The 23542-nt window shown below is 34.0% G+C and overlaps 1 protein-coding gene across 6 annotated transcripts in view; it reads right to left on the bottom strand.

The window, feature by feature from the left end:
- Positions 1 to 23542, bottom strand: part of sgcz (sarcoglycan zeta) — a 503764-nt gene that overhangs the window by 64849 nt on the left and 415373 nt on the right. For all 6 annotated transcript variants that reach the window (XM_087237039.1, XM_087237041.1, XM_087237040.1 and 3 more), the window contains exon 7: positions 3488 to 3611. In XM_087237039.1, the coding sequence (XP_087093165.1) occupies positions 3488 to 3611 (124 nt within the window). The remainder of the gene's footprint in view (positions 1 to 3487; positions 3612 to 23542) is intronic.

Raw genomic sequence — 23542 nt, forward strand, 5'->3', positions numbered from 1 at the left:
CTGAACAGTAAGAATTATTAATAAATCCATATGAAACAGTGCCTTAAAAGTCACGTCTCGCTTTCAGTTTCGGGCTTTGGCGCCCAAGTGAACCAGGGCCGGCCAAGTGAACCGTGCTTGAGCCCGATTCAGCGCACTCACACTTCTCAAACGATCCGGGAAACGGGCCTGGGCACGGTATGGATGGCATAGTGTGAGTAGGCCCTTAGACGACCTCGTAAATGTTCTCCTTGGCTTTGTGGCTGTTCATCAAGATGACAACAAGGTTTGGAAGCTTTGGAAAGAGTACCCAAAGAGTGGTACAGTATGGTTTGCTTTTTGGCACTTTTTGACAGTGGAAACAGCCATAAAAGCGTACCAACCCGTACCATACCACTCAGTAGAAATGAGCCATTTTAAGATACACTAGGCCTTTCTTTACCATAATACACCTAAAACACTGATTACTATAAAAAGTCAGCAATTGCAGGTAGTATAGGGTTACAGTATATTCTAGTAAAGAGTTATACTGTAGTTTACTGTAGTCTATACTGTAGACTTTACTTGACCTAAATTATTTATTTTTAATGTGATTCAAAATTACTTTGGTGTTTTTGTTACACCACAAAGAAAAAAAAGTAAACAACTTTTTTTTTTAATAGATGCAAGCTTTATAAGTGCCCTTACTGTGCATAAACCACTTTGTCCTTATATCACTCCTCAAAGCACCATCCTGCTATCTCAGCCCCGAAAGAAGAAAAAGCAAAACTTTTTACCCGAAGAGGTGACAGAACAGCATGATATATGACTGGGACTCATGGAAGTTAATTAAATAGCCTGGGCAGTTACTAAAGTGAGATAGGAGAAAGAGAGAGAGAGAGAGAGTGAGGGAAAGAGAGAGAAAGAAAGCCAGGCAGCTCAACATGGCGGCACTAATTTGAGCAAAGAAGGAGGGGGGGAGGGGGTGTCAGAGAGCATGGATAATCTAAACATGTTCAAGGTGCTGCTGGAATTACACTAACACTGCAATTACCAGACAGTGAATTAGGCTCGTAGACAGAGAAAGATGGAGACGGATGAGTGTAAAACAGAAAGATGAAGAACAGGAAGAAAACAAGAGTGGGAATGAGGAAATGGAAAAATGATCTGAAGGTGTTCGGTTGAGGCAATTATACTGAGGACATGGGCCACTCACTTCTGACCGGACAGGATTGTGTGAAGTCGCATCTACCACCTTGACTCTGCTCTTAAGGTGTAATGTAACACATTATATGACGTGTGGACTTTAGATAAGTCATTCAGACTCTTTATAAGAGCACAGCACAAGCTCCGTCAATAAAAACAGCTCTGTGGAGATGAAAATGTATGCAAAGCATGGGAATCTACAGGAATTTGAAACACAAATTGCTTGTAAAATTGGATTTGATCCTTAACTAAAGCAAATTTTATGCTAGCAGAGGTTTTAAAGCTATCATTATTAGGGGCTTTTGTATTGAATATTTTCATCTTAGTGACTGTAGTCGTCAGCAAACTTGCTTGGTTTATATTCGATTGCATTTTTGTAGCCTCAACAAGAATCTTTTTTTTCAGTTTTGAGGTAAAATATCTTAATATGAACGAATAAAAACACAAGAACAGAAAGAAACAAGCGTCATTTCTTTTATTCTCTAGTGATTTGTTGACGTTTTGTCAAGAATCATGTCGTTCGTTGGTAAGTGTGTGAATATACATGCATTAAATGATCCTGACGAGTGTTTGTCAACATGACGTGTTCCCCAACATGACAGAAAATACATTTAATTGCTCAAAAGGATGGGCTGTAGTAGTTTAGGCTACCTGATTGCAGATTCTGTACATTATGGCACATTTTCATTTCTGTAGTGAATATTATTATTGCTTTTGCTGTCAAAGGAATATCAGTTGTACTCAGAATGCAAAGTGTACACTGGCGATTGAGGGGGTCATCATTTTTGGCAACCTTAGCTTGTGCAATACATGCTGCAGTCAATTAAATTTATGTTTTTATGTAAATCAGGAGTTCCCAAACTTTTCAGCCCTTCTCAACCCCCAAAATAACAATGTTATTGACTTGCAATCCTCAATATTGTCTGAGGTGGTTATAAATATATAAACCTTGCACACAATTGCGCACACATACCAAAAGGCTCAAATCTATTTATCGTTTAATTTTGGGGAAAACCACTCCGAGACCATCCTCCATGTTCAGTGGTGGGCTGTATTTACTTTTAATGCACGTGAGTGCCGTAAAGGTGTCAGAAAATTTGACCTGATGCCATAATATCAATGTGCTGCATCTGATGGTATTATTGGGTCTTTGATTTAAAATAATCAACCCCAGGAGTCGCTAAAAAAAATTAATTAATTAAATAAATAAAAAATTAAATGCTGATGGCTTTTTATTTGCATGTTATTTTTAAATGTTTATTATTAACATGTTAACAAAGTTACTCATTTATTCATTTTCTTTTTGGCTTAGTCCCTTTATTAATATGGGGTTGCCACAGCGCAATGAACCACCAACAAAGTTACTATTAACTACTATTTTGTTCTTCAGTAGGTTATAGATAAAATATGGTTATTTTAACAGTTTAATAAAATAAATTAGATTTTTGGAAATTGCCAAGTGACTTCTCCCTCATTGTCCTGTGACCCCCGGTGGAGGGGTCCCGATTTAAACGGCATCTAATATATTAATAAAATGTATTTGAGTTGTCAGTGTTTTGTGGGATATTTAGTGTATTCTGACCTTCAGTCCGATTAACCATTTCTCAGGTTACTGTGGCTTAAACAATGCAAACTATGCACCTAATATGAATTATTTGCTGTATGTAGAAACAGACACCTTTTTTTAAGAAAACTGTCTTATGAACACTTACGTTGTTTATTGTTCCTCTTGATCTGCCTTTTCAGACTGCTGAACGATTTTTTTGTGTAGAATGATTGGCGCGATCATGTATTCATAATGGTATTAACCGTTATAGGGGTGGTCAAATGCATATTTGTATTATATGCTATTTTAGTTATTAACATTACTATTTAAAATACAGATCACACCTTGTTTGTACTTACACTTTTGCTTATAAAATGTATCGTAAAAATACATTACAAAAAAGTTTTGTTTATGAATTATTAAGAAGCATCATATAACAACTAGTTGTCAATAGTTAATTAATAAAAAATTGCCCATTTTAATATAAAAAAAGTAATAATAATATTTTTATACTGAAACATTTGACATTTTGAATGACAGTATAAAGGTATGCATTCACAAATATTTTACACCCTGCGTTGTGAACCTTTACCAATTAATTTTTTAGTAAAGACACAACATACACGTTCACGTATAGCAATTACTTATGCACTTTGGATCTAATCTTAGTAACTTTTAGAACAAGTAAACTTTCCATTCTATGATGCCACTTCCAGCTACACTACTATTTTTGGCATCTGCGGGTTTCCAAAACACAGCTTGACACACTGTACTCACCTCTCCTTCTGAAGACTCTAAAGTGAGATCTTTCCTACAAGAAGCTTTGAATTCTCCTACTCCAGCATTCACTTCAACACCTTTAGGAGCCTCCAGTGTCAGTGTCCTCGTCGGAGACTCTAGCCTGTGAGATGAAAACAGTATGGAGAAATGACCATGATGATATGATCTCAGTTTATTGCATGGACATATTTCATTTGACCAAACAATACCCTTGAAAAATGTTGCCTTTCCTATAGAAAAAGTCTGATTCATTTTAGTTCAATTGATTGATTGATTGATTGATTGATTGATTGATTGATTGATTGATTGATTGATTGATTGATTGATTGATTGATTGATTGATTGATTGATTGATTCATCCATCCATCCATCCATTCATTCATTCATTCATTCATTCATCCATTCATTGGTTGGATTATTCGTTAGTTCATTAATTTATTCATTCATTGATTGATTGATTGACTGATTGATTCATTCATTTGTTGGTTTGTTAGTTTCTTCCTTCCTTCCTTCCTTCCTTCCTTCATTCATTCCTTTCTTTCTTTCTTTCTTTCTTCCTTCCTTCATTTATTCACTCATTCATTCATTATTGACCTTTTTTTCCAGAGCAATGTAGCAGTTTCCATGAAAACTTGCGGAAGCCCAAAGTTGCTAATATTTAGTAAAAAGGGAAATGATGTTTAGAACAACCTAATCAATATGATATTTGTCAGTAAATGAGGTAACTAAATGAACGGTCCACTCCTGAATGTCCAGAACCTTAAAAACACTGGAAAAGAAGCAGTATTGATCAGGAGAGAGAGAGAGAGAGAGAGAGAGCGAGAGAGATAGAGATAGAGTAAGGGGAAAAATGTTTGTAAAGTATGTCAATGTGAACCACAACTTGTTTTACTAGTTTTTTCAAAACAAGATCCTAAAGGAGACAAAACATACAGCAGCCTTACTTTTATTGATCTGGAATGGAAGGTGCATGTCAGAATGGAAAACCAAGTAAATAATAGCTATGTGTTGAAGTTTTGCCAACAGTTATACTGGTTAGTATTAACTAGAACTGCATCTGCATTACATTAACATTATTGTTTGTTAAAATACTTTTCGATTGTGCAAATGTAAAGGATTTGAATTCTTCAAATAATAAGAAAATTTTTTTAAATACAAATCTTTGTAGCGTTATAGGTACCTTACTGTCAGGAATAAAATAAAATAAAATAATAAATTAAATTACATTAAAATATAATAAAATAAACAAAACAAAAATAAAATAATCTCACATTTGTCTTGAAAATACTAAAAAATTGCTGTATCAAAGGATACTAGGTACCCTACTGTCAGGTGTTGAATAAAATAAAATAAAATAAAATAAAATAAAATAAAATAAAATAAAATAAAATAAAATAAAATAAAATAAAATAAAGATAATTAAATAAAATAAAGAAATTAAATAAAATAAGAAATTAAATAAAAAAATAAAATGAAAGACAAATGAATCAAAATAAAACTAAATAAAAATAATATAATAAAATAAAAAAAATATTTAAAAAATAAAATAATAAAATAAAATAAAATAAATAAATCAAATCAAATCAAAATAAAAATGAAAAATCAAACAAATAAAAAAATAATAAAATGAAATACAAATATAAAAAATAAAATAAAATAAAACGAAAAATAATAAAATAAAATAAAAATATATAAAATAAAATTACTAAATAAACAAATAATTAAAAACAAATAAAAAAAAACTAAACAAAACAAAGCAAAACAAGACAAAAAATTCAAATAAGCTCACATTTGTCTTGAAAATACTAAATAATTAGTATTAAGTGATGAACAGCCATGATCTGAACAGCACCCACAACATAATTAATGACACTACCTAAATGAAGATATTGACTTAATTGTTTACTCTCTTTTTTATTTTTACTCTTTTCTTTCTTCCCTTGTTTCTTCAAGCTCTATCAGTGAGATCCCTTGTCTTGTGAAAAGAAAAACTCAATCAAAGCATTGATTTTCTGTTTCAGCATGCTCCAAAGTAATTCAGCAGCAAAACTAAATATCTTAAGTGTGCACAGAATGGACTAGATTTTATATAGAAGATAAGAGCGGCCTGCTTTAATCTCTTATCTGCCTGATTCATTATTCCACCACAAGTGTATTCACACATTAAAATATACATCATGACCTTTTTTGACTAATGTGCATCAGGGCAAGCAATAAATAAACACTAACATCGGATTAATGCTTCTTTTTGTTTCATTTAACACAAAAATGTTTGATTTTTGTTCAAAATAAATGCATAATGTTTCACTGAGAGAGTTCTAGAAAGGTGCAAGAATTTAACAGCGGACACTACTGCGTCATAAATGTGCTATGTATCTGCTAAATTGACTTTGTAAACATAACTCAATAGGACACTATTCACCAGACTTAAATTTCATGAATGTATGCCTTATGAATACATTTGTAGAGTTCAAAAAACATCCGAGGTTGAAACCAGATTACAATCTTATGCTACATCACAGCTGCCTTTTGTAGTTTGAATGTGACTGCCAGAACATGTCAGACGACTGCTATGATGTGCTTTTGACATGACTGTGATATGTAAATAGCTACAGTTACATAGTAGGAGTCATTGCAGTTTATCATATTAAAGTCTAGCATTTGTGATTTTAGCTGCAGATGGAGTAGCAAGCATCCCAGGTGTCATTTCTTTAAAAAAAAAAAAAAAAAAAAACTTGATTTGCAAATAATTCTCACAAGATTTCTGCATCAGTCATTTAGCAAACACTTTTGTCCAAAGAGACATACAATTGAGGAGGCATTTAGTGATTTAAAAAGAAAAGACAATGCACACAAGAAGTGCTAATTGTACAAAGGAACTGTTTGTGCTCAGAGAATTAAGTGCTAAATAGCAAAGGTTTCCCGATGATGGGTTGCAGCTGGAAGGGCATCTGCTGCGTATAACACATGCTGGATAAGTTGGCGGTTCGTTCCGCTGTGGTGACCCCTGATTAATAATGTGAGTAGGCAGAAAATAAAATGAATGAACAAGTTAGCAGGGGTTGGGGGTTAAAAAGAGAAGGGTTTTGCTACAGGTGGTTTGTGAGGATCACTCACCTGTGTGAAGCTCACATTAAATGGAATAAACTTGATCTAAACGGATAAAAGGGATATAATTTTATTTTTAAAAGCTATATATAAATAAATAAATAAATAAATTATATATATATATATATATATATATATATATATATATATATATATATATATATATATATAAATATAAATATATATATATATATATATATATATATATATATATATATATATATATATATATATATATATATATATATATATATATTTGTTTGTTTTTTGTAGCAGGTAGTGGAGTATTTTTCATAGTCACGTTTTGGTATTTATTTAGTTCAGCGAAGGAAAGCAGTGGGAAGTCCTTTCACGGGAGTTGTAGGTAAGGTCTATTCATTAAGGACAGTTATAGTCAGGGAACTGTTTTGTTTAGCTGCGCTACCTGTCTACATGTTTTTGTTAATATTTTAGTGTCTCTTTTGGAACATTTAATTCATGTAAATTAAAGATTTATTGATGAGATGTCAATTTGTTAATTCAAGCATCTGTGTTCATTCATATGTTCGTCTCAAACCTTGATGTTGTTATTCAAGCTAGTTTTGGGTTTTGGGGCGTAACTATATATATATATATATATATATATATATATATATATATATATATATATATATATATAGTGCTGTTGCACAACATAATGTACTTTTCAGGCTTTTGTATGTGAGAATGTAGTTTTTTAGATTGCAACTATGCAGTTTATTTATAAGGATATAGTGTCTATTTTTAAATATTTATAATTTTGGATATTCAGCACGTTGTAGTTCCTCGTACAAAAGGATTTTCGAGACTCTCCCGTGTTTGATTTTTTTCTATATATATATATACACACAATTATGCCGTTGAACTGTTGTATTAACATAATATCACATGAGTAGCAGTGCGATATGGCTGTATATTGTCACCATTGAAAAACTAAGGCACTCTGCCTGCATCCTCGAACCAACGCACGCCACCCACCAGTGCTAATATACAGCCATATCGCATTGCTATTTGTGTGATATTGCACATAAATAGACAAAAAGACAGACAGACAGACAGACAGACAGACAGACAGACAGCCAGACAGATAGACAGATAGACAGACAGATAGATAGATAGATAGATAGATAGATAGATAGATAGATAGATAGATAGATAGATAGATAGATAGATAGATAGATAGATAGATAGATAGATAGATAGATAGATAGATAAACCTCTTTCTTCAAAAAATATTATTATTATTACCATTATTATTATTATTAGTAGTGTTTGGATAATTATTATTATTGTTAGTAGTAGTAGTAGTATTTAAAAGACAAATATTCTTTCTTACTTTACCAAGTCTTTCTCAAATAATCCACACAATGAGATTTGCTCCTCTCATGAATTATGCTTTGATATACAGTATCATCTATCACTGTGTCTCTAGCAGTGATAACAGTCACAGAAGCTGCCTACTGACTTTTAACTTTTGAGAATAAGACCAATGACGGCATTAGGCAGCTCAATACCAAGCGCTAACCTTTGACTTCATGTTCCTCTCTGAGTATTTACTTTTGGTCGCAGCCTTTCAGATTGATGAATGACACTGCACCATGGGTAGATGAACATCAGCCAAAGCCAAAGAGGAGAACAGCCTCGCATTTGACATTTTCAAGCCTCCCTGAGTTTTAAAGTTTCTCTCTGTGAGCTTCTCGGTTACTGGGCTCCATGATGCTATGGGATACAACTAACAGGACTTTTGGAAACTCGTTTAAAAAAGTTGGAACAAATTGGTTTTGTTGGTGGTAAAGTAAAGCACATAGAGATGCCGCTGCTTTCCACAACAACCGTTTCATCAGAGAATCTTCCAATGCTTAAATCTGAATCTCAACACTGCAGAAAATGGCACCAAAAATAGGGCTTTCAAGACACTATTGACCCTCTGAGTGGGTTTCTTTTATAGCTCGCTGAGCTCTTGGCCCAATGGCCCATTTCTTGTCTTCAACATTCCCTGACAAATCCTCAAATCGGTCAAAAATGACTTTTTGCCGCTTGCCTGTCTGCTGTGTGAAATGTAGCTGGGGAAATTGTGCCTGGCAGCAAGACCCTGTGAGAAAACGTAAAGCAATTTCATGCCCGTGCGCATCCATTGCTGATAATTTAATCGATAGTGATAGAACTGGGGGACCAGCATGGTCAGAGAGGGGAGAAGGAATAAGGTAGGCCCACTGGGTCTCTAAAGCACTGCTGCGGCAAGGAAGGAGGTTACAGGAATAAAGGAATGATATTGTATCTCATTTCAGTCCTGTCGAAGAATATCATTCACTCGAGTGAGACCATGTGTCTTGGGAAGTCACCACTTCAGGGCCACTTCAAACCAAGATGTGAGAGGAAAACTGAGACAGAGAGAAGACTGATAGAGGAAGTGAGTGTGAGAGAGATTTATAGGGAAGTGTATAAAACTGTTCACAAAAAAGTGGAAAAAAATACAAAAATAAATATACACGACAACATTACTTACATTTTTATAAGTATAAAATACAAACAAAGAAGTCTACACCAACTGTTCACTTACCGGCCACTTTATTAGGTACACCTGCCCAACTGCTCATTAACGCAAATTTCTAATCAGACAATCACATGGCAGCAACTCAATGCATTTAGGCATGTAGACATGGTCAAGACAATCTGCTTTAGTTCAAACAGAGCATCAGAATGGGGAAGAATGCTGATTTTAGGGACTTTGAATGTGGTATGGTTGCTGGTGCCAAACGGATTTTCTAGGTTTTAAAAAGAATGGTCCGAAAAAGAGTAAATATCCAGTGAGTGGCAGTTCTGTGGGGGGAAATGGCTTGTTGATGCCAGAGGTCAGAGGAGAATGGTCAGACTGGATCTAGCTAATAGAAAGACAACAGTAAATCAAATAACCACGTTACAACTGAGGTATGCAAAAGAGCATCTCTGAATGCACAACACGTCCAACCTTGAGGCGGATGAGCTACAGCAGAAGAAGATCACACTGGGTGGGACTCCTGTCAGCTAAGAACAGGAAACATAGGCTACAATTCACAGACGGACAGCCAGACAGACAGACGGACGGACGGATGGACGGACAGATCTTGAGTTTTCTCGGGTCAAATTTCCTCTTATTGTCTGTATTTGTGTAAGCGATGTCTTGGCTATGCTCAGGCTGTGCCTGCTCCTTCTTAACGCTCATGTCTTGTGTTCTGTTTGTGTTGGAGTTGTGTATGTGGCTTCATGTTTACATTGTGGCCACATGATGTAGGTTTTTGTTTCATGTGTACACACAGTTATTGAGCTCTCTCTCTCATTACGTTTACATAGACACCAATAATTCGATTTTAATGTGATTAAGACAATACTCTGATTAAAAGTCTACCTTGTAAACAGTGATTTTTGATTAATTTAATCAGATTAAGGTCATAATCGAAATAAAGAGAAATTGAATTAAGACATGTGGAGTATGCTGATTTTAGTCACATTATTGAAGTGCAGTACAGACATGTAAACACCTTAATCAAACTATTAAGGTCATGTAGGGCTATTCGCTGCGTTTTGCCACAGCATAGTCCATACACACACACACACATGGCTGTTTGACACTCTTTGCGCCTACCGAGTCAGTGCAGACCACAGACACCTGCATTGTGAAATGCAAAGTTTTTTTTTTGTTTGTTTGTTTTTCTTCCATTCAGCATGCAATATGAACTTCCATTAAAACAACAGTCTTTCAGCAATTCATAATTGCATCCAATATATCAATTGTCACGGGGGACATGCCCAAATGAAAGTGAAAGTGCCAAACCATCGTTAAAGTCAACAAATTAATAATGAAAGGCCCGAAATTACATGAAACTCCGGAGGAAATGCGGATAGAGCAGTGATGCAATGAAGTTAATCCAATTATGTGCTATAACATGTAAAACGGATCACGAAAGAAACATTCAAAAAGCAACTCATGTAAACATCTTAATCTTATGATTGTCTTAATTAGATTAAGGCAAATAATTCGATTACTGATGTCCATGTAAACATAGTCACTGCTAGTTCTAGTCCTGTTTTCTAGTAGCACATGGCTTGTGCTGTTTTTGTGTCATGTGCTCTCCAGTCTATTGTCTAGTCCCACCCTCTTTGTTAACCCATTATTAGTTTGTGATCACCTGTTTGTTCTTGTTTAAAGCTTCCCACTTGTCTGCTGTCCGGTGCCAGTTCCTCATATATTGTACTTCATGTCACTGCTGTGTCTTGTCCTGAACTTCCCTGCCAACCAAGCCAAGTCTGTTTTTTGTCTTTTAGTTATTTTTCCCCCTCTGGGTTGTTTTTGTTACTCTTTATGTTATTTTATTAATAATTAAAAACCCATTCTGCTGCATTTGAGTCCTCGCTTCCTTTCTCTCACCCTGAATCCTGACATATTGCTGAGTATTTATAGGTAATGCAGTAGTTTTGATGGCAAAACTGGTAAAAATAAACAGTTTAGTGTCTAAAATTTAACATATTTATTAAACTGGTGTACAAAAAAATAATTTCAATCTGCATTATTCTTGACAAAAAGAGCTTTCACGCGGTAATGCACTCACTGCTCGTGTGGTATTATTAAACAGAAACGTATACCTTCAATTTTAGTGACATACAACTGCATACAAGAAGTGAGCTATTGTCCTGCAACATGTTCATCACCAATCAACTAATATGAATCGTAACGCAAATCAAGTCTTCTGAACTCTTTTAGTGATATGACGTACATACCTCAATGACTTTCATTCTGTGGAAAAAGACAGATGACAACAAGGGCAATTTACTAAACGGCTCAATAAATGTAAAGGTCATCGCCACAGATCGATACGACGCTGAAACCACATACATCTTCAGGCTCAAAATCATCTAAAAATTAAGTTTAAGCTCTTATGGAAAGAAAGAGAACTACTTCACTCATCCATACTGACAGCATTAGAAATGGGCCTGAGAGGAGCGGCACTGTAGATGCCACAGTAATCCCTGTGTGATAAGGTAATCAATGGATCTGAAGGTCAAGTCCGAGGGGTGGATGTCCTCCATGTCCGTACGAGTGGAAGGTAATTTAATGTGGATTTGGAGAGCCGTGCTGCCAGGATCACATCTATAGAGAATCTCAAGTATTGCATATAATCATACATTAACCTATGCAACTGACACACACACACACACACACACACACAGCTGCACTGCAATAAATTGAAGCACCTCAGGTTGGATGTCTTCAATCGGTCCAAACTCTCAAGTCAATCAAATGTAATTTCCGGGCACGATCCAGGCTCAATCTGTCACTCACAGGCTCAGGGTCGCAGATGCACTTTTGTCATGATTTAGGACCATCTTGCTCTACCCAAACTTTAACAGCGACCATTATGTCAGAAGCAAAAAAAAAAAGAAGGAAGAAGAAGAAGAAGAAGAAGAAGAAGAAGAAGAAGAAGAAGAAGAAAAAAGTAATCTCAAATGAGAAGTCAAGAGCTTGAAAAGCTAGATATGAGGCGATTCTTGTCAGATGCTTGAAAGATGAGTCTAAGTGTGGCCTTTAGCTGAAAAGATGGAGAGCGATAAGAATCCATGGTTAATGTCTCTGACTGGGGTCCGCAGGCTGTGATACAATCTTCACGATGATATATTAAAAAAAAAAAAGTTAGAGCATTGGAAGAAAGTGCTTTATTTTACTTGTTTTTGGTTGGAAATTTTAAGGATTGTCTTATTTGATATGTTTACAATAATAATGAGTCCTAATGGGAAAAAATAACAGAAAAAAAAATAAAAATAAAAATAAATAAATAAAAATATATAAAATAAACTGTGTTAAATATAATTTAAAAAAATAAAAGTGTTTTAATTTGTTGTTTCTTTATTTGTTTATCTGTTCAATAGTGTATTTGTTTGTTCATTGATTAATTTGTTCGTCCATTCATTTATTTGTTTGTTCCTTTGTTTATTTGTTTATTGCTTTGTTTCTTCATTTATTTGTTTATTCCTTTGTTCCTTCATGTATTTGTTTATTCCTTTGTTTCTTCATGTATTTGTTTATTCCTTTGTTTCTTCGTGTATTTGTTTATTCCTTTGTTTCTTCATGTATTTGTTTATTCCTTTGTTTCTTCATGTATTTGTTTATTCCTTCGTTTCTTCATGTATTTGTTCATTAATTTATTTGTTCAATAATGAATTTGTTTGTTCATTTATTTATTCTTTCATTGTTCGTTCTTTTATTTGCTCTTGTCTTTGTTTGTTTGTTTATTTGTTCTTTTCTTTGTTTGTTCGTTATTTGTTCATTTATTTATTTGTTTAAACATTTGCTTTTCAATTTATTTTTTCATTCATTTATTTGTATTTATGTTTGTTTATTTTTTCATTTGTTTATTAATCTGTTTATTTATTTGTTTGTTCAATTATTTGTTCATTCATCTACTTATTTGTTTAATCATTTGCTTTTCAATTTATTTTTTATTCATTTGTCTGTATGTTTGTTTATTCGTTCATTTGTCCATCCATTTGTTTATTTTATTTGTTCAATTATTTGCTCATTGATTTATTTTTTCATTGATTTATTTGTTTGTCTATTTGTTTGTCCATTTATCTGTTTATTTATTTGTTCATTAATTAATTTATTTGTTTAATCATTTGTTTTTCAATGTATTTGTTCATTAATTTGTCTTTATGTTTGTTAATTTGTTAATTTGTTTGTTTGTCTATTATTTTTTATTTATTTGTTTAGCTCTTTCATTTATTTGTTCATTGATTTATTTGTTTTACGTTTTTGTACATTTGTTTATTCATTTATTTACTTGTCTAATTATTTGCTCTTTCATTAATTTTTCATTCATTATTGTTTGTTCATTTATTTACACTTTCATTTGTCTTTTTCTTTATTTGTTTGTTCATTTCTTTTTTCATTAATTTGCCATTTATTTATTTATTTATTTGTTTGTTTGTTTATTTATTTATTTATATATTTGTCTAATCATTTGCTTTTTCATTTATTTGTCCATTATTTATTTGTTTATTCGTTTGTTCATTCATTTGTTTTGTCCATTTGTTTGTTTATTTATTTGCACATTTATTTGCCTATATGTTTATTGCCTTGTTCCTTCATTTATTTGTTCAATAATTTATTTGTTCAGTAATGTATTTGTTTGTTAATTCCTTTGTTTGTTAATTTGTCCATTTATTTGTTTGTTCGTTTATTTATTAATTTAAACATTTGTTCTTTATTTGTTAGTTTATCTATTTGCTAATTCATGTATGTATTTGTTTATTAATTTGTTCTTTCATTTATTTGTTTGATTGTTTGTTTATTTGTAGTTATTTGTTTAGTCATTTTTTCTTTCATTAATTTTTCAAAAATTTATTTGTTTATTAATTTATTTGTTTTTTTCATTAATTTGTTTGTTCAGTTGTTTGTTCATTGATACATGGGTGGATGGATGGAAATATGGACAGTATTACATATATAATGAAAAAGTAATAAATCAATTAATATGAAATACTTGTCTGTGTGTCATCTACTAAAATCTGTAAATTTAGACCCTAAAATAAGCCTGTAATATTACAGAGGGGTGACCACCATTGAATAGCATTCCCATGAGAACTTTGTTTTATCAAGACAATGTGAGACAACGTAGATTCAGTGGATAAATGATAGCCATGGTGAAATTACTTTAAAAGAAGAAATGTGGTGCAAAACACATACACACATCACACACAATTTACAGAAGTACGACAAAATTGTGGAAGGGCTTGAGCCTCTGTTGAATGGCTGTGGAGATTCAGGTGTGCAATAAATCTACCAAAGCCTCTCGAAATCCCCATCAACAATCTCTCTCGCTCTCCTTCTATAATTATGTTCTAGAGAGGAGAGAGGAGAGAGAGGTTTCATCTGGATTAAGTCTCACACAACTGTATTCAGTCACACAGTTTGCAAGGCAGCATCTCCTTTTAAGTCCTCCCAGTACAGCTTTCAATGGAGAAGGTGTAATTAAAATATGTCTGCTTTTTTATTTTGTTTTATTTTATTTTATTTTATTTTATTTTATTTTATTTTATTTTGTTTATTTATTTATTTATTTATTTATTTATTTATTTATTTATTTATTTATTTATTTATTTATTTATTTTATATTGTTTTGTTTTGTTTTGTTTTGTTTTTGTTTTATTTATTTATTTATTTATTTTTATTTATTTTATTTTATTTTATTATTTTAATTCATTTTATTTTATTTTAGCTTATTTTATTTAATATGACTTCATTTATTTGTTTGTTTGTTTATTATTTTATTTTATTCAAGGTTATATTATTGAATATTAATTAATTAAATTTAATTCTTTTATTTATTTTTAGCCTATTTTATTTAATATTAGTTTAATTTCGTTTTATTTTATTTTATTTTACTTAATTTATTTTAATTTTATTCATTAGTTTTCTTTTCGGCTTAGTCACTTTATTTTATTTTATTAAAAATCTTAATACATTTAACTGCTTAACTGTTACTAAGGGTAAGTAGAAAACTTCACAGACTAAGTACAGTAGCAAATCTTAATAGACACATTTAACTCTTTGTAGGGATTCAAATATCAACCTTCACTCATTTTTCCAACCACTCCAAACAAAAAGAGAAAATCCTATGTGTTATTTTTCTCTGAACACTCCAACCTAGAGATTTATCTCTCTAGGCAACATCTGTTGGCATCATTGGTGCCTTGCGAAGTAAAGGCTGTTCCAAACAGTAGGCAGCAAATGCGCCGTGGCACACAGTTGTTACTGATAAGACAATCCCAGAATGCACTGCAGTAAGCTTAAAGAAAACTGTCATCTACAAAAAAAAAAAAAAAAAAAAAGAATGAATGAATGAGCAAACAAACAAACAGACAAATAAACAAACAAATGACTGACCGAATAAACAAACGAATATATATATATATATATATATATATATATATATATATATATATATATATATATATATATATATATATATATATATATATATATATATATATATATATATATATGTATATATATAAATAAATAAATAAATAAATAAATAAATAAATAAATAAATAAATAAATATTATACATAACATGCCATGTGTTTATTTGTATTATATATTTTTATGTTATGAAAATAAATAATAAACAATAAAACAAAACAAAACAAATAATAAAAAAATGAACGAATAAATGAATGAATGAATGAATAAATAAATAAATAAATAAATAAATACTATAATCTCCATAACATGCCATGTTTTGATTGTATTACATATTTGTATGTTATGCAAATAACTATAATATATAAAACTAACTAACTAATTAAATAAATAAATAATCATTTCCATAACTTGCCATTTTTTATTGGTATTACATATTTTGTGTTATGTAAATAATAATTACAAATAAATAAATAAATAAATAAATAAATAAATAAATAAATAAATAAATAAATAAATAAATAAATAAATAAATAATGTCCTTTACGTGCAAGTTTTTTTTTTTTTTGTATTACATATTTGTATGCTATGCTCTTATTTGAATCAATGCTATTATCTCAACCACTATTGTTGTAATCTACTGTGAACACATGAATAGCATTTCATATCTGTCTCTTTGAGAGTTTCTCAGAATCTGCCTGCATATTAAAGTGAGAGAGCACATTGGAATTGCGTTTATGCCTTTGAAAAAAAAAAAAAAAAGTCCTCGGTGGACAACAGCTTAACATTTACAAGTGTTAGTCAGCAGATGTTTGCTACAGTAAGCGCTGGCTTTACGGGAACGGGATGCAGCCCTGCCAAATCCTTCTGTCACATCCTGCATCCTCATTGATCCAAATAAAAACCCTGGAGATTTTGCTTGAGCAAATCTTCTGTGAAACTGCATATTATCATGGCTCCTTTAATATTAATAGACTAACTGCACAGATTAAATGGGACACAAACAGAGAAGCCTAATGTTGTAAAATGCAATCAAAATAATAACTGGCAGAGCTGACACTGTTATTGTGGTATTGAGAGATTGCTGGGGTCACTAGAGCATTTAGTGAAGTTGCTATAAGCCCCTTTTACACATACAGACCTTTCCGGAAAATTGCCGGCAATTTTCCGGAACGGTTGTATGTGTGAACAGGTCCTTTTTGAAAATACCGGTAAATTCGTTCTGGCTATTTTCCGGAAAGAGAAGTTGTAACATTACCGGCAATTTGCCGGAATGCTGCGCTGTGTGAATGCAGAAGGAAGATTCCCGTAATAAGCGCGTGCACGTCTAGAACGTGCTGACGTGAGACGCCTGCTTTAGCCAATCACAACAGTCAGACGCATTTACGTCCGCGCGGTTTGTGAGGATAAAAGCCTTTGAATATTTTTCCAGACACATTTAGCTGCTAGAAGTTAGTCAGATTACGTTTGTATGTTCTTCTTAATGCCAACTGTGTAAATAATCATCGATGAGATGCTTATGATAAGCCGTTGTTTGTTTACCTTCAAGCTTTGCGTGCGCATATGAGCGCCTGCACACGCAGATAATATGAACATCTCGACATGCGAAAGTGATCCTATGAAAGTTGTTCACAATATTGATCATCCACAGAGTTTGTAATTTAGTTAAATGTTTACAAATACAAGCGCAGCCGTTTAAAGCTCATTTGTGGTGAATGATGTCAGAATTTACCGGTATTTTGGAATGGATGTGTGAATGCTCTTTTCCGGAAAATTTCCGTAACGTCCTCGCCTGTGTGAACAGCGCTTTTTTGAATATACCGGTAAAGTCGTTCCGGAAATTTTCCGGATATTTACCGGTATCACTGTGTGAAAGGGGCTAAAGGGTGTTGATATGGCTTTTTGTGTTTACTATGCTGCTGCGTGGTTGCTAGGACACTCAGAGTGGTTGCTAGGTTATTCTAGAGTATCCTGAGTTTTTAGAATACACAAGACATGTCACTCGTATGTTTTGAACTGGAGACAGTGTAATGTTTTAGTGAAGGTAGACCCGTTTTCGAGTAAAAGAGCCATTCATTGATCGCTATTGACTATATTCTTTAAGTATGTGAAGATATTGTTGAAATCTTTTTGGCTAAAGCTGGCATGTCTAAACTGGCTCCTGGGGGCAGTTGTCCTGCTAAGTTTAGTTCCAACCTCAATCAGACACACCTGAGCTAGCTAATCAAGTTCTTACTAAGCTTTCTAGAAACATCTTCGCAGGTGTGTTGAGGCAAGCTGGAGCTAAAATTTGCAGGACACCGGCCCTCCAGGACCAACTTTGGACAGCCCTGGGCCAGAGATTTCCGGTTTCATCAAAGTCCCTTTAAGGCAAGTGATTTCACTCAGTGGCCGTTTCATTGAAACACCTCTCGGGCAGTATGCATGGCTTTCTGTCTGAATGAGAAAAAAATCTAATTCTCTCAAACTGCTTGCCAAGCTTATCACTGAATTTAATTTAGGAATTACTAATAAAATGCTAGCAGGCGGGCTTTATTCCCCATATAGTGATCAATGATTGGCTCCTGTACTAGTAGGTGGGGCTTTATTCACCATATTGAACATTACACTTTTCCTCATTCAAAGATATATGAGTGACGTGTCTTGTTTGATACACTGATGATTCTCTGGGGAAGGGGCTCAGTTCAGATGTGTGTTCCTCACAACAATTTTATTGTAAAGAACAATAGAGAGATCAGCAAACATGCTGAAATCTTATCAAATACTTGCCTCACAGACATGTTTTAGGTTGCTGAAAGAATCATTTGCTCTTTGTTTTTTCAGGCTTCTTCTTTGTTTTTTTTAAATTATGAACGCGCACGCAACCTCTCTCAGGAAAATGAAGCTGCTCGCGCTATAAACAGATTTATATATTCGCCTGGGGCAACATCGTGGACCCCACGTTGACTGCGCATGCACCTCATGAAATGGATGAGATTTTTATACTTGAAATGATCAGATGAGGATAAAAAGAGAAGTAGAAAGTTTCCTCTATATGCCCCCCCCCCTGTTAATTATTTCCCCAATTTCTGTTTAACGGAGACACTCACTAAACAATAGAGAATCATTCTTTAGACATAGTCTGCTCCACAATTGACACATTATTATCTGGCTAGTTACTGTTCTCTACTTATATGCTAAAAAGACAACAATGGTACAACATACCTGACCATTATCACCATAATATAAAGCCTAGAAAAATAGATCATCAGTATATTGTAAAATATTCCTTCCCAGTCATAATAGAAGTAATTTGTTACTACTTTTTAGTTTTGTAACTATTAAATTGTTTTAAATTCAAAATGTTTTCAATTTAAGTCTATAAATGTTGAAAAAGAAAACATATTTTTGTAATTGTGTACCTGGGTCTCAACTTTTGGCATGGCTTTAACAAATTTAACCCTCAGGTTTTTTTTTTTTTCCAATCTTTTTTTAACAAAAACTTTCCTCCTTTCTTATGGCTGTTGCAATTTCTATCCAAGAAATATTGTCCATCTTGTTCTCCCTATGATCACGCATCAACGAATCATAAAGATGTCTGTACAGGCATACCTGTTTCATGCAAAATCTCTTCAAAGTGATTTATATTCAAATCTAATGCAGTGCAAACTATCCGCTCAAGTCTCAAAAAATGTTGTGCACTCCGCCAGTTAAAACCATGTCACACACACAAATTGAACCTCTGCAAACGTGTCAAGTATAAACCAGGCTTCAGACAGTTTTGTAAACAACAACGGGGCACAGGGTAGATTCTGCTCTTTTTCTTGGCTTTGTTGCTGTTCATCAAGACAACAACAAAGTTTGTATAAGCTCGGGTAAACCATGGCTCATTATTAAATGTATATAGTATTACGGTGAAATGTCTCGGCTTTGTATTTAAGAATGCTGCTTCCTTTGTTTTCATTCTCCTGGCTTGTGCATGAGCTAGTGGCATATCTCTGTAAACTAATAGCAATCTGCTGCATGTCTGGCTACGCCTTTTGGTACCCTTTTGTTGTGCTAGGTACCAATTCAAAAGGGTACCCAAAAAGTGATACGGTACAGTTTGCTTTTGGGTTCCTTTTGACAGTGAAAACGGCCATAAAATACCATACCATACTACAAAATGGGCCATACAGTAAGTTGATCTGTAAAGCTGCTAGTAATAAAAATAATAGTAATAATAAAGTGACGTAAGTAATAATAGTTTTTGAGGTAAATGATTGCAGCATTTTCCAGCATATGTTCAACTAGGCTGAGCAAACCAACCAGCTGATTTTTTATAACCCACTGCTTTTAAAGTGTACTTTTTTGCCTACACAGTGAATCAGTAATTGAGTGTATTTTCCAGCTATAACGTGTCCATGCACAGCCCAGTAACAATGCTTCAGGACAGGCAGGAGAAGTTTGATGCGCTGGCCTCAAGTAGTGACTTGTACTGCAGCCCACCATTATTAATCCAAACCACTGGCGGTTGTGCACTCATGACACTGAGGCGCCTTCCTTTCAAAAAAAAAAAAAAAGCTGTGTGTTTGCTTGTTAGGAAATAAAGTAAAATGAAAAAAATCGGAGAAAAGCTTGTCCAGAACAGCTTTTTTACAAAATAATAAATAAATATACAGCGTATGCTGAAAAAACAGAGTTTAAGCATTTGAGTTTTTATGCTGAAGTAACACTTTAGAAGAGACTAGATTTAAAGCAAATTAAGGGGCCTTATACACAATGTTTTCAGCCAAAAACAAAATCTTTTTAAACAGAATTTTTGGGACTGAAATTCACAGCAAGTGTTGCCTCACAGCAAAAAGGTCGCTGGTTCAAATCCCGGCTGGCTCTGTTGGCATTTCTGTGTGGAGTTTGCATGTTCTCTCTGTGTTTGTGTGGGTTTCCTCCGGGTGCTCCAGTTTCCCCCTCAGTCCAAAGACATGTGGTATAGGTGAAATTCAATAAACTAAATTGGCCGTTGTGTATAAGTGTGTGTATATGGGAGTGTATGGGTGTTTCCCAGTACTGGGTTGCAGCAAGAAGGGCATTTATTCATTTTCTTTTCAGCTTAGTCCTTTTATTCATCTAGGGTCACCACCTTGGAATGAACCACCAACTTATCCAGCATATGTTTTACAGGGCATCCGCTGTGACAAAAACATATACTGGATAAGTTGGCTGTTCATTCAGCTATGGTGACCCATGATGAATATAGGGACTAAGCCGAAAGAAAATGAATGAACAAATTAAATTACACACGTCTAAAAACGGGTTACAACGTGGAAGTGCTGCCATTGTCATGTCCATAAAACAGCTAAAAACAAGGGCATAAAGCGATAATATCATTTATACACATGTTAGGCAATTAATGTTTAGTGCAAGCAAACACACAATATTGGCAGAGTAAGTAGTAGTGGGGTTGTTGCTTCATCAGCACAGTGTGGATTCACTTCACATTGCAACCAGCAGCGGAGATGCAATGGCACATCTTGCACAGATGACAAATTCCACATACAAGTCAAGCCACTGACTTCCTTAAAGGGGTGGTCCACTAGGATATCATATTTTAAACTTTAGTTGATGTGTAAAGTAGCTGTGTGAACATAAACAACAATTTCTCTGAATGTAAGACACTCAAAGTTCAATGCAAAGAGAGACATTGGCTTTTACAGAGTTAGCTTAGCAAAGCCTACAGCGAACAAAGTTTGGGGACTACAAAAAAATACATTTGTGCTAGTGAGATCACAAGGTCTTCCGGCATTGTAATGTTAAAGCAGAAAAAGCTAAAATGGCGTCCGAATGCTGCTATTTCCACAGAGCTCATTCTGTTTCTGTATTTGAGCTTCCAAAGGACACGGCACAAGAGAGAAGTGTTTACAGTTTAATTTTAATTATGTTCCAGAAAATTTTACTAAATATATAGCTAGCATTTGACAAAGGACAGCTTCTAGAATTTCTCCCAGTTCAGTGCTGGATGAAATTTAAACTCCTCCAACAGACGAAGCTGTGGATTGTGTGCACAACCTGAAAGCATTTTTACTTGTTAAAATTGATCAACTACATGCACAGTTTCTTGTGTTATTGGTATGTTGTAGTGAGGAGTAAACAAGGATGTAAACAATGGAAAATGCTGTTTGGCATCGCTAACAATTTAGCTACAAATTCATATTTATCAGTCAAACCCACAGTAAACACAGACAGTCTTCAGCAGCTTTGCAGTGTCTCTCTTTCCATACGTTCTACATCACAAATAACAAACTCGCAAAGATACATTCTGCTTATTCCAAATATGTGTGAAAAACAATTGTCAAACTATATTTTAAAGAGCAGACATGAGGTTCAGCTGTGTGCTCTGAACTAGTGTGCTAATGCTGCTAACAGCTGCTCGACTGTTTACACAGTGCAAAAGAGGGGCTTGTAGGGGTGTGAACACAGCACATTATGATCAGAGCCTCTTGAGGGTAGACTTTCGGAGGAACTAGGACATATGACAGTCGTTTTTATGTTAGCTGAGTAGTTGTATATAATCAAAGTAACTATATAAGTTCAGAAAAATAATGTGATTTTTCTAAAAGAGAAGCATGAGCAAACATTGCTTTGCATCTTATAAACACAACCAAGCCTTAAAAATTCACTGTGGACCACCTCTTTAAAGGTATTGATTTCCAACAAAACGGCAGCACCAAATACTGGCCTGGCATATTGAACATAATATAGCATGCTTGGCTGTTTTTGCAGATGTATAAACACTTATTTTGAAAACATTGTTATGTAAATGTGAAAACTGTATCATCTTTGGCTACAGCATTGTCATGTAAATGTAACCCCACAGGTCCAACGCCACCCAACCCCGCTCCAAGCTGGTTTACCTGCACAGCACCTACTGGCATGCCTCCGTTACACTCACCCCCCTAAACCTCACTTCCATCTGGGTCATGGCACCAATGTAGCCCCGCCGGTCCTATACCACCCAACCCGCTCCGAGCTGGGATCGAACCAGCGACCTTCCGCATGGGAATCGGTTGCTCTAACTAGGAGGCTAAAGACCAAGGTCCCTCGCATCCGTCGCTAGAGCACCTTTAGAGGTCAGAGGAGTGAGGTTTACCTGCACAGCACCTACTGGCTGGCCTCCGTTACATAAACATAGACTAAATAGCTAAATAAATAATACTCTATATGTGTAGTCATTTTCATAAATCTCCATTTTGATTGTGTATAACATTTATAACAAAACAAAAAAATGTTTATTAGGCATGTTAAGCAACAAATGACATCAATCCTACAACAAAATGACTTCTTCCATTTGAAATCAGATTTCGAGTTGGATAGCTTCTAAACAAAATAAGTGACAGCTATTTATTCTGACTTTCAATTCACTTTTTTGATTGGGTGTAGACAATATTTGTCTGAAGAATGCATTGTTACATAGATCAAACAAATGAAATCCATCCCAGAAACAAACATCACACTTTAGAAGTCATAGATTGCTTTGACAGACCGACAGACAGATATTTATGGATACAGACAGACAGATAACAATGCATACTAATGGCTAGTCAATTTTGCGCATCTGCCTTTTAATTGAGTATGATTGGTAATAGAATAATTTGTCCAAACCAAAAATCAAATTAATGAAAAACAGCTCCTAAATCAATTTAAAAGTAAATGCCACAGCTCTTGGTGGAATAAAAGGTGTTTCTGTATTGAAAAAAAAAAAAAGAATAAAAAACGCAACATTGAGGAACAGGGAGCAAAACTCCCAATCTCTCTCATCAGCTCTAGGGCAGTTGGATCAATTCTCATCGTATTATGCCCTGCATTAGCTGGCAGAGTTAACTGATCGCTAATGGCGTATGTGTTGCTCTCTCACCCTCGCCACCCTTCACTTTCGCCTATTAGCAGCACAACCAAGCCCTACTGTTGTGCAGGAGAGGCGGAAAACAACAGCAAGGCTATTACAGTCTATTTAAA

This window comes from Danio rerio, chromosome 1 (genome assembly GCF_052040795.2).
Source record: "Danio rerio strain M-AB ecotype USA chromosome 1, GRCz13ab, whole genome shotgun sequence".
Classification (NCBI taxonomy): domain Eukaryota; kingdom Metazoa; phylum Chordata; class Actinopteri; order Cypriniformes; family Danionidae; genus Danio; species Danio rerio.